At 40.5% G+C, this 12062-nt stretch overlaps 2 protein-coding genes across 2 annotated transcripts in view; one reads left to right on the top strand and one right to left on the bottom strand.

Annotated features, from left to right (window-relative positions):
* Positions 1 to 4637, bottom strand: part of TDRD9 (tudor domain containing 9) — a 70632-nt gene extending 65995 nt beyond the window's left edge. The window contains exon 1 of the mRNA XM_038137497.1: positions 3635 to 4637. Coding sequence (XP_037993425.1) covers positions 3635 to 4119 — 485 coding nt within the window. The 5' untranslated portion in view covers positions 4120 to 4637. The remainder of the gene's footprint in view (positions 1 to 3634) is intronic.
* Positions 4638 to 5536: 899 nt separating this feature from the next.
* On the top strand, positions 5537 to 10099 carry ATP5MJ (ATP synthase membrane subunit j). The gene is made up of 4 exons (XM_038137530.1): positions 5537 to 5682; positions 7278 to 7401; positions 9022 to 9042; positions 9903 to 10099. The coding sequence occupies exons 2-4, from the start codon at positions 7278 to 7280 to the stop codon at positions 9926 to 9928; spliced, it is 171 nt and encodes a 56-aa protein (XP_037993458.1). The 5' UTR covers positions 5537 to 5682; the 3' UTR covers positions 9929 to 10099.
* The last annotated feature ends 1963 nt before the right edge of the window (positions 10100 to 12062 follow it).

Genomic DNA, 12062 nt, shown 5'->3' with positions numbered 1-12062 from the left:
AGCTTTGAAGTGGTCAAACGTGCAAGATTCCTGCAATGGCAATTCATCTAAATTTATTTCTTAAAATGGTATCCTCACAGCTCACTATCTGAAAAATAGGTTAAAAAAAACTCTAAAAATGCAGCTTCCAAATTTTCACTTATGGAAAATGGAAGGCCAGTAACATGGAAGATCCACTTACCTTAACAATCACCAAAAATGAGTAGGGAAAACAAAACAACACAAGAAGATAACCCCAGATACAACTTACCCATTGCCCACGCTCTGCAAACTTCACTTCAATTTCATTTTAACATGAGCAAATGCACTTTTCCAAGTTCAGAAAGAGGGACCATCAACTATGCCATATTCTAAAAGGCAGTTGCTGCACAAGAGTTTAAAAATATAGGTAGGCATCATAGCCAATTCAGTGTTAAATCCCTATACAGTGCCAGGGAAATGCACAGAAAGGCTCATCTACTTTTACATGCATGTTTTAATCAGATTACTGCATCCAGTTCTAGTGTCTGCATTTGGGGGAAAAGGAGAAGGAGAGAGCAAAGGAGAACTGCAGAAGGTACAGGAAGAAAAAAATGTCCAAAGGCTGAGAAAATGCCATCCTCTAAGGACTCACTTCAGCTATTTTTTCAAGTACTGAAATGTGGGGTAACTTTGTGGAGTACAAGCACTTCCTCCTGACCAAATTGTTATATACTCTCTCTAGCTAAAAAGCAGAGAAAAGCATAGAAAAAGTAATGGGATATGGGCAAGAAGCCAAACTAAAAATGTTAAATATATTTTAAAGAAATTTGTTAGATCTACCACAGCAGCTGACACAAGCCATTTGCTAGAATTATGTTACCCTTAGAATTCAGCTACCTCATACAGAAGTAAGATTGCTGAAGACCGGTCACCAGTACCCTGTGGGAGATCACTGTCCAAGCAACTGCTTTTTAAAGTATTTTGCATTTATGCTCTACACAGTTTGCATGAGGTCTTCTAGAACTGCACTGTCCCTTACACTGAGCCAGCAGGTATTTCTGCAATAGGCAGGCAGCCAACACAACTCTGGTGACAGAAAGGTGAGTGGCAGTAATTCCAAAGGACAGCAGTGTCTCCCACCTGCACATGCCTCAAACAAAGCAAACAGCATGCAATGATTCCAGCCAGTAAGTCAGCTTGAAAAAGGCGCTAACTTGGTGAAAGCGCCTTTTACACAATTAAGCCTTTAACTGTCTTAATGTGAACACAATTGTGTTGATACCAAAGAAGGATTTAAGGGTCTAAATTTCTTTTCTTTCAGTTAAACATAATGAAAGGAATTAAAAAGTTAATCAATGAGCTGTTTAAGTACAGAAATTCCAATCAGATTTTATAAGTTTCTATTTCTACTACCTTTCCCCAACAACCTCAATTGCTAATTCTGCTATTCTAGAGGTAGCTCAGGAAGCAAAAGAATCTTAAAACCTTGGAAAATGTGGCATCATCGGTAAAGGAAGCAAACACATTCCCCATCTCTTTTCAAGGGAAAAACAAGGCTTTTAGATCCCATTAAACAATCCCAGCAATGTTTTTGTAAAGTATTATTACACACACTGGTGTGCAGTAACACACCTGTGATTACCAATTTGGTATCAAACCCACACATTCTTACATATAAATTAGACAAAAGTGGTAGGCAGACAAGTGTCCATCAGTAACTGTATATCCAGCTTCAAAAAAACATAAATAAGCATTTCAAAAATCTGAATAACTTTGGTTTTGACTTTCCCAAGAAATAAAAAAAGAATTTTGAAGGAAATAGACAATTATGCTACAAGCAGCCTCAACAAGTGAGAAATTCTTTTGTTTTCAGCTCCTCAAACTCTTTCTGAAGAAGTGAGTGAATAAAATACAAGCATTTCCTTTGAAATGCTTGATTCTAAACCACTCGAATCTAAACCTCCTATAGAGACTTCAAGTTTTGCAAAAACACTCCGAATGTAAGCACACTCCCAGAGCTGTGAAACAGAAGTATGCGGAGAAACAAAACACACCTAAGCCAACACAGCTCCTCATACAGATTCCTTCCATTTTGTGGCAGGACAGACATGTACCTATCATATATGCTCAAAGATTTTATAGCTATTGTTATGAAATTCTGTCCACGCTCACATAAATGGTCATTTAAGACACATATCACTTCTGTCCCACTCAGACATGGGGAAAAAAAATTATAAAACCAAACCTGTAAAAATAATTTTTTCCCTACAAACACAGCTGTCAAATTCACAATCAGGTTAGCTGCTAAGACTTGTGAGTGGAAAGAGCTTCCTGACCAACCAAAAAAAAAAGAGATATGCCTCTGCCTAGTCACACAAGGCTTGATCAATCTTGCTTATTCCTCCTGTGTACAGAAAATACACAAAATAGATCTTGTAGCTTAGTACTCAGTTGGGTTAAAGAGTCAGACACTTAATAAATATTACAGAAACGTTACTATCACCTAAATAAAGACCAAGAGGTTACAAACATCTTGATTGTACTGGCTTGAGGCATCACATTGACAGAAATAATTTAAAAGAAATGTAAAATTTTGTTTGGTCACTTCTAGAAAACTATAACTGCACAAAGCCCAGTACCTCTTGGTCAGCGATTCAGAGCACTAAAAGACAAAAAGGAATAGATATTTTGAGGTGCCAATTTTGTCCTTCACTTGAAGCAAAGACAGAAATACTGCTGGCCTGAACACTGTCTGCTGAAATATCAGACTACCTGATAGCAAGATGTTAGAATTAACTTTTTGTGTTTCTCAGATGCCAGTGTACACCTTTTAAGATAAATACTCCTTCCTGAAATACAGCAACCTCTACTGCTATGCAGCACACAGGGAAAAATAAACCCCAAAACACTCACTCTGGAGTGCATGCCCAGCTTGAAAAACACAGAAGCGCACACAGAACACTTTTCTACAGCAACCACAGATATGCTACCACACTTGGTCTAAATCTAAACACCAAGATTAGTATGCACTGCCACAGTCCAGGCAACATCGAGGGGAAAGCAGGTTTGGGATTTCAATACCAGACTCCAGTGAAAAGCCAATGTACCTGGCTGCTACGCAAGCACACATACACTTCTCGTTGCCTGTACACTCTGCCATCTGAGAATAACCCATAAGGAACAATACGTCAATATATCTCTAACTCGTTTTACTCTGGTAACTTAAATGCTACCTTCAGTCACAACAGCAATGAACTTGTGAATCTCATTTATCACTTGCCACTGATAAAATTTTAAGCTCATACACCTGAATCAGAATAAACGGAGTCTTTTCTAGTACAGTTCTACAGTTTTTTCAACAGGACTAGGTACAGCTGCACGTCAGTGCTAAAGCACTTCAGAGAAAGCAAACTCAACACGCAACACACCTAGTGATGATGAAGACAAAAGACCTAAGTATCAAATCAGAAAACAAAGTTAAATATTAAGCGCACAAAAATCAGTCACAAACGCTACCGGGGTGTTAGGCTGGAATCCAGCAACTGCACAGCCTGGGCTCCCCAGAGCAGGGGAGCCATAGGAGGCAGCCCTGGCTCTGGGGAATGCCCAGGGCACACAGCAGAGAGGAGCGAGGGAGGCCATCGAGAGCAGCGGCCCGGCGCCCCGCACTCACCCCGCAGCCGTCAGCGGTTCCTGTGCGGCATGGCGCGGAGAAGCGCCAGGGCGGCCGACCCGCGTCTGCTCGCCCAGGAGCTCGACGGCGGTGACGGCCCCGCCGACGGTGAACCAGTCCCGGCCGCGGCCCTCGGTGAGTTTCCGCAGCATGGCGGGAATAGCGGCCCGGGCACGCGGTCCCGCGCCGCCGCCCTTCCCAGCACGGGCACACCCTCCCGGCCCCGCCGGCACCGCCCCGCCGGCGGCACCGCTCCCAGCTGCGCTCGGCCTTCCCTTCGCACACAATTCACCTGGAGCTGCGGGCCCAGTTCCTCTAAACCGACCCCAAAATTCATTAAAGCCTTCCTTAGAAAGGCAGGACTTACAGACGCAGACCAGAACTATGCGGTGGAGTCGAACACTAAGGCTTGTCATCCCTACTGGATAAATTTCAAAAGAAGAATAGGAATTAAGATAGATGTGTCTGTTGAACTTCCCTTTCATCCTGTCATCCTCTCTTCGGAAATATCTGCAAACATCTGAGTGTAATTTGTTAAATCAGATAAATAATGAAAACCAATATCTCTAATAGGATTTATCATCTCCACACTGAGTACCTGTGCAGGCTTTTGGCTGCTTTAGAACTGTTCCTCTCAGATAGGTAAATACAAATCTAGGGTATATGTAGAGAGATATGGATACCACAGCCTCTGGTTGTTTAATGTTTCAGCTTCAAAATCCTAAAATAAAGAAAGAAAGGGATTTTCCTCACTAAATTTTCAAGATGTTTTTAAAGTTTTAAATGAAAGAGGTGACATGCATGCAGTATTTTGACATAAGTCATGGTCCTATATTAAATGCAAAAAATACTCATGTAAGATACAAGCAGTCTTGTTTGCCCTGTGAGACAAAGCTCATATGTAGCAAATCTATACACCTGCAGATTATGTAAATCAGGGAAAGTAAATTAAGTCTGTGATCCCATTAAAGCATTTTAACACACAATAAAGGTCCGCTTTCCTTTCACAGCCTTGGGATGCCTGGGCAGTCATTCTTCCCTCACCCCACAGAACAATGCCTGAGCACAGCTCTGGAATTCCAGTCCCCGGTCCTTCCCGCACCTGGAGGAAATGGCCTGCAAAGCATGTTGGTGCTTCAAACTTTATAATTATGGCCCAGCGGGTGCTTCCCTCTCCTCCAGGACAAGCTGTTCCCTAAGGGACATAGGGAACTGCATAGATTGTGCAGGCCCTTCCCGGTATTGTCCTGGCACGGGACCTGCTGTGCTTGTTCTTGGGACACAGGACTGAGGTGAAGATCTGCACTGGAAGAGCATTGCCAGCAGATCGAGGGACGTGGTCCTGCCCCTCTCTTCAGCCTAGGGGAGGGGAATGTGGAGTTTTGTGTCCAGTTCTGTGCTCCTCAGTACGAGAGAGATGTGGAGCTCCTGAAGCAGGTCTGGTGGAGGACAACAGGTAATGACTGGGAGCCTGGAGCATCTCCCTTATGAGAAAAGGCTGAAGGAACTGGGCCTGTCCAGCCTTGATAAGAGATGACTGGGAGGGGACCTCATCAGTGTGTATGAATATCTAAAGTGAGGATGGCAAGAGGATGGAGCCAGGCTCTTCTCGGTGGTGCTGAGCAATAGAATAAGAAGCAATGGGCAGAAACTGATGCACAGCGAGTTCCACCTGAACATGAGGAAGAACTTCACTGTGCAGTGACTGTGCGCTGGAACAGGCTGCCCGGAGAGGGTGTGGAGTCTCCCTCACTGGAGATATTAAAGAACTGCCTGGATGCAATCCTGTGCCGTGTGCTCTGGGATGACCCTGCTCGGGCAGGGCGGTTGTTCCAGGTGCCTCACTGCGGTCCCTTCCCGCCTGGCCTATTCCGTGACTCCGAGGGAAGCGGCGCTGGCCCCGCCGCGCTGCGAGGGCGCTCCGGTCCTCCGCGGCCATAGGGGGCGCTGCTGTCCCCGCCCGCCGCGCGTCCCTTCCCGGCGCACCCCGCGGCGGCAGCGGAGCCGTCCCCGTTCCCGAGTGTGACCTTCGCCGCTCCCCTGGCACGGTGGGTCTGGGCGCGGCGAGCCCCGGCTGGGTCCGGGCGGGCACCGCTCGGGGGTGTCTCGGGTGGGGGCAGCGCTGGTTCAGCCTGGGAAGGGAAGAAGGGAGAAAGGGAGCGCGGCCCGCGGCGCTGAACGCTGCCGTTACCCTCCCGCCCCCGTGCAGCCGGCCGGGGCTCGGGCGGGCCGCAGGTGCCCCGGGCTGCGGCGGGTTGTAGCGGGGAGGTCAAGGAGACAGCAAGCACATCGTTGTTCCGCGTAGATAGCAGGAAAAAAAACACTCAGAACCATGTCGTGCCCGCGTAGGCCCTGCGGAAAGGTCTGTGCCAGGCTTTGGCACGGTGTTAGGTGGAAACAGCGCTGCTTATTCCCTGTGTTCTGTAGTGGCGGGGAAATCTTTCTTTCCTGTTCTGCTCAGTCTCCTTGTTTGTTAGTATGTCTTGATATTCTGCTGTAGCAGAGTAACTGTATTCCACTGTTCATCTGAAACTACAAACGCTGGAAATTCAGGTGAGCAGTGTCCGTCATGCAGTGTCGTTAATAGTGTCAGTGAAGGGACAAAGGCGTTTCAGGAACTTTTGTCACAGTAATAAGTTACTGAAATGATTGTCCATAAACAAATGTAAATGTGGGTTTGTCTGTAAAATTGCTTTCATTTTTTAAGAAACACTTAGATTTCTCCAGTTGTCTTCATAGTGGCTGCCCTTGCACCCTCTCCTCTTAGAGATGTTTTACATTTAGTAACGGCAGATAAGTGAGCATTACCTCATTACCTCACAGAAGTTAACTCTGCTTTTCTTTCCTGAGTCTCTGGTTTACCTTATACGTGTGTGTAGGTGACTTTATTGGGTTGTAATAAGCGTCAATAGTGACTTTTGAGCGTGCATAAGACATGGGGTATCTCAGTGCAGTGTGGTGGAAATGTGAACTAACATTTATGGGAGTTAGGATAAGCTTTATTTTAAAACCTCCTACAGTTTTCTCTTTGTCTTACAAAGCTGCATGGAAAGGAAAAAACTGCCAACACTGACAGGCTTCTTGCTCTTGGGGCATATTTTAAAAGTCAAATAGTCATGATAAAGCATGAATTCATTAGCTTAACATCATTTATGTTGCTATTTTGAGTAGAAATTACCCTGCTGGAAGAGACAGCTGCGAGGGAGGGAAGCTAAATTGGTAGTGCAAGGAAGGAGCCTCTCTGGCTTGTCTGGAATGAGATTTCCTCCTGAGGGAATTTGGAAACTTTAGGAAAAAGCTGTTACTGATAGGCAGAGAGAAATCTGTCTGTTACTCCTCTGTAAATGTTCTGTTCACTCATCTTTGAACCCTTTCATCAACTGTAATTTAAATATTTTTTTTGTGTTAGCCCATCAATTGTAACCTTAACTCTGAATTTACATTTCTTTGCTTTGGAATAAGTACTTAGGCATGATTGGGGATTTTTTCAACCTGTAAACTGCTGCTGATATGCATCAGGAATGTGTGTGTACACATAAAGATAGATGAAAATATATATGTATGTCTACATGTAGGTTAAAAATCCAGCAGGTAAGAATACAGCTGCAAAAGTTAAAATGACAACACTTTTTATAAATTTCAGATGGTGCAGAGCATGATTCCAAAGGCATTGAAACCCATGAAATTCTACTTCTCTACTGTGTATCAAGAAATATGGGTTGGTGTAGCATTAACAACTTATGCCTACTACAAGATTTCCTATGGGGGTAAGTCACACATTATAGTCTTTTTTTATACAAGAGAATACCCACAACAGGAATCAGTCATTGAAAATAGCCAGCAAGTAAGAAATTAACATTCTTCCCTAGGGTCAGGTCTTTGCTATAAAAATGTAGATTTTTTAATGCTGATTGTAGATGGTTCCACTAACAAAAATACTCAAATGTCAGTGTAACTGTGCTTATATTATGAAGATTAGGTAATGTAGGTATTGGTTTTTAAAATGCAGATCTAATTTGCTTCCTCAAGGTTTTGAAAAACAAGTTATTTTAAAAAGGTTTTCTCACATGAACACGTGAAAGTGTATTTTGGGCTGACGGCATCTCAAAATGAGAGCTACATCACTGAACATGAGAATGTGTGTTACTTGGTGACACTGGATGACTTTTCAGAGAAAGAAACAGAATATCTAATGTAAAAATAATAAATTGGAATGGGCCAGGTCCCTTAAAGCAGAAGGGTACAAGAGATGATGGTGTTTTAAAGGTCCTGTTCGTCAGTTGAGGCTATGCTCAATAAATGCCAAGTCAAACCCTTTACTGGGTGTTGTGAACAGTGAAGGGTTGATAGAGGAGCCCCTTGCTGTGGGAGCAGCTGGGAGATACTACCCCAGCATTTCTCTAGCTTTGTCCAAATAATGTGCAGCATTCCAAAACTGATACACTGCACTTAAAAGTTTAAGTAAATATAAGTAGTTGATCTTAATGGCTACTTAATGACTGTTAAGTAAATATGAGTAGTTGAGGTAGACAGGAAGAAAAAAAAATAGTTTTAACTTTTGCTTTAACCTTTTATTTCAAGGAGAGTTTAAAATGGACAGACCGTTTCAAACTTGTCTTCACGTCATGCTATGTTAATTCATGACCTGGTGTAGATTTTCAAGGGCCAAAAAGCCTGGATAAGTGGCAACTGTATGCTAAGCTTTATTTGAAGGAAAAATAGTTTTTAACAGCTAGCCCTTTCTGCACTTTGGGGGATAATTTTGCAAATAATATAGGGAATTACAGAAGAGTATGTTGTAGGATAAATCAGATTGGAAGGGACCCCTTGAGCTCACCTGGTCCAAACCAGTGGTTGAAGCAGTTAGATCCCAGTTAGATCAGGTTGTTTATTACCTTACTCATAATTTGAGTATTTCCAAGGATGGAGATTGTACAGTCTTATATAACAGTCTTCCTTATGAAGAATTTTTTTTTTCATCATTGTGACCCAGTGTTTTAGGAGAACAGTTACAATGGGAGTGTAAAATACAAAGAGAAATTTTAAAGCCAACGTTTCACTTCAGTTTACATCCTTATCTTGTGTGTGTGTATATACCCATATATTATGCAAAATAGTAACATTCCATAAAGGTTTATTTTGAATTACAATAGAAATCTTGATGACTATAATTTCTAAATGCATGGAGTGTTGGTTAATTGAAAGCAAACAACTTTTAAAAATCAATATAAAGTTTGCAGAAATGTACCATGGAAAGTACACATTGTACACTTTCAATTTTTGTTTAATCTGATAATAAGCTAATTAAAATTTGTCTGTGAAAAGTAAATAGGAAATATATTTTTAACTGTCATTGTTCAGCTTATTTTTTTTCTTTTTTTCCCCAGGCAAAAAATCATCAGGAAATAGTAAGTATTAGATATCTAATACCTTGATATAATTTTTAAATAAGTACAGTAAAAATCAGTTCAGAATATTTCACATTATATAAATTTGGGGCTTAAGTTAGAGATTTAGCAAATGTTTAAAGACTACTTCAAAATAAGAAATTTTGGTTGTGTTGATAATTTTATATCCTAGAAACAACTGGATCTGCATATAAATAATCTTTTGTGTAGGTTTTAGGAGTAAAATGGAAATTCTGTACCTTGACTGTGTGGGCAAGGAATTTTATCAAATAACAGTAACAACCATTTAATGGAATTACTTAAATCAGCATGATTTCAAGAGTACCTGCTATTTTAGCTACCAAGAAACTAGAAAGTATAAACTTGTATTTTGAATTTGTTTCTTTATAAAGTACTGTTTAGATAATTATGGACAGTTTGTTCTGACATCACATTGGAATTTATTTTTTCATGACCTGCTGTATCCCAGTTCACTTTCTGCACCATGAGAGAGAACCCATTTGCTCACAGTTGAATTTGTACATGCAAACATTATTTACATTTTGAAATGTGCACTAAGAGAAGATACTGCCTAGTACTAGACTTAGAATAATAGTGTAAATAAACTTCAGTTCTGGAGGAACCATAACAAAACCAAGGAAGAATGGGTGTTCACTGTAATTGGGCTTTAAAACTTGCAAAAGAGAAATTTTAATATTTGCTAAATTTACTTACGTACATATTCTGAGGGTAGTGTTGTATTTGAATAGCCAGTTCTTGTGCTCAGATGTGAGTACAGTTGTCAGTTCTAGGACCTGCACTACATTCCTGAATTGATTTGCTTTACTGTTTGAACAGCCTAAATTGTGTCTTTGTTTCAGAGTCTTCTGGTTCTGGCCATCATTAAAGATTTCTTCTGTTCCTGGAATATGAATTTGGTGGTTCATCATTTCTACTGCAAATGAAGGGAGTTACAACCATAGGGAAATGAATGCTAGAACTGTACCTGATCCATCTGCTGTAATTGGAAAAAGAATAAATCCATTGAGCAAAAAGTAATTAAAGATGTTGGACAATATATGCTGGAGTGCAGTGCTAACCTAATTTTTAGAATAAGCTTCTACAGTTCTAAGTACCATGTTAAACTTTTTCAACAGTATTTTAAAAGGGACTGAATCTTTATAACTAAACTTCTTAATAAAATTAGATTCCTTTCCCCCTTCCCCTAATACTAGCATTTTTGGCTATTTACTTAAAAAATGTTATTTAATAGGATGCCAAGTCTGAGGACTTAATCCCCAGCTTTTTGTCAACTTGTGGTGCAGTAATCAAGAGTACCAAAAATGATATTTTAATTCTTAGTTCTGCAGGGTTTAAAAGCAAATGTTACATTGTTATGAAAACAAAATGTTACAGATATTTTTTAAAAGTGCATGATTGACAACTATATTTTTGTCCTTCATATTCAACAGAGCTAAGGAATTATTCTGAAAGGCTTTTCATTTAGTTACAAGTTTTGCAAAGGAATAAGTAATAACGCCCATATTGTATAAGAAAATTGATACTACATGGACTTTCATTTGCCATTGGAGCTTACCTCAGAAACCCTCAGCATTTAAAGGGAGTAATGAAATCACGCACTGGCAGCAGTTATGAGCACAAACATTTAACTGGCTTCAAAGAGTTTTCCTTTTTCCTGGAAGTGTAGAAGTAATTACTTGTGTTATTAGGATGGGTGTTGGTGTTTTTTGCAGATAGCTGTTAGAACTCCATAGCAAGTGTATTTTGGAGACTGTAGGAACACATGCTATCCTATGAAAATCAGTGTTCAGAACTATGCATGCTGAACTCTGTACCAAGGATACGTAGTGTGTAAAACCAAAACTGGACTTCATGTCATGTTTTGTTTAAATTTAGCCTAATCTGCCTTTGAGAAGATTGAGGCTTAAGTCATTTTAATGACTTAATGCTTACGTACATCTTTTTAACTACTTCACTGAAACATCTTAAATCTTTCAGCTTGATTAAAGTTTTGCTTTTCAATCTCCTGACTGCAGTATCTAGCCATAGCTTAAATGTTTTGTATTCAAACACTCAGAACTTGATAACCTTACCTGCTGATGGTAAACATTCCAAGCACTGTTGCCTTTAATTTCTTCAAAATTTATAACTATGCTTAATAGCTGTACCTACTGAGTAGAGTAAAATCTACAATCTTATTTCTCTGAGAGCTTTTTTTAATGAAGGCAAGTTTAGCATCACTGATTTGAAAAGGTGACATCTGTCCTTCATGTATTTTTGATGTTTATTCCACCTTCCACAGTTTTCTTTGTTACACCTTTTCTTGATCTGTTTTAGCTGATTACTTTAATCATTTCTGTATGGTTTTTTGTGTTTCCTCACCACAGAAAAATGAGTGAGAAATCGAAAGAACTCCTAGATTTTTTACATAAAAGCAAAAGCATCCAACAGAAGGGAATAGAGAATAAAAACCAGAAGAAAATGGAACTTAAATGAACATATATTAAGCCAGTGGTAATTACAGGGTGAGTGAGTTGTGGTATACTTAATAAGCAGTTCAGATTGAAAATTTATGCCAAGTAAGGAGCTATAAGAGCATTTGTAATGCAAATTTATGATCACTAAGTTATAGTTCCTAAGATACCACACATACTTCAAGTAACCTGCTTTAGGAATTTTCAATTACAGAGTTCAGGCAGACATATCAGGAAAAAAATATTAATCACTGCAGGATTTGCTTCACCTTAGCCAGACCACTGTCACTGAGGTACATCAACATGCTCTTCTGATCTCCTGGGCTGGAAGGCAAGAGGAGCTTCTGCTGACCTGCCCTTGGAGCACACTTCACTGCACTTCTAGGTAAACTTCACCTGCTTCAAGTCTTAACACTTCTTTCTATCTGACTTGCTTTATTTTCTAGTAGGGAAAGAAAGTACATATGGGCAGCAGTGTCTGCATTATAAAAGTGATAATTTCTACTGAAACAATGCCCTATGCAACTGGTTCTTCCATTGGTGCTT

This window comes from Motacilla alba, chromosome 5 (genome assembly GCF_015832195.1).
Source record: "Motacilla alba alba isolate MOTALB_02 chromosome 5, Motacilla_alba_V1.0_pri, whole genome shotgun sequence".
Taxonomy (NCBI): domain Eukaryota; kingdom Metazoa; phylum Chordata; class Aves; order Passeriformes; family Motacillidae; genus Motacilla; species Motacilla alba.
The sequence above is the reverse complement of the archived record's forward strand: the minus strand, read 5'-3'. Positions and strand labels throughout refer to the sequence as shown.

What these genes read in the sequence shown, in the direction of transcription:
- ATP5MJ (XM_038137530.1), top strand. Translation starts at nt 7,278, where the DNA reads ATGGTGCAGAGCATGATTCCAAAGGCATTGAAACCCATGAAATTCTAC. An exon ending in CTACAAGATTTCCTATGGGG is followed by an intron (nt 7,402 to 9,021) that starts GTAAGTCACACA and finishes TTTTTTCCCCAG; the next exon opens with GCAAAAAATCATCAGGAAAT. An exon ending in CAAAAAATCATCAGGAAATA is followed by an intron (nt 9,043 to 9,902) that starts GTAAGTATTAGA and finishes TCTTTGTTTCAG; the next exon opens with AGTCTTCTGGTTCTGGCCAT.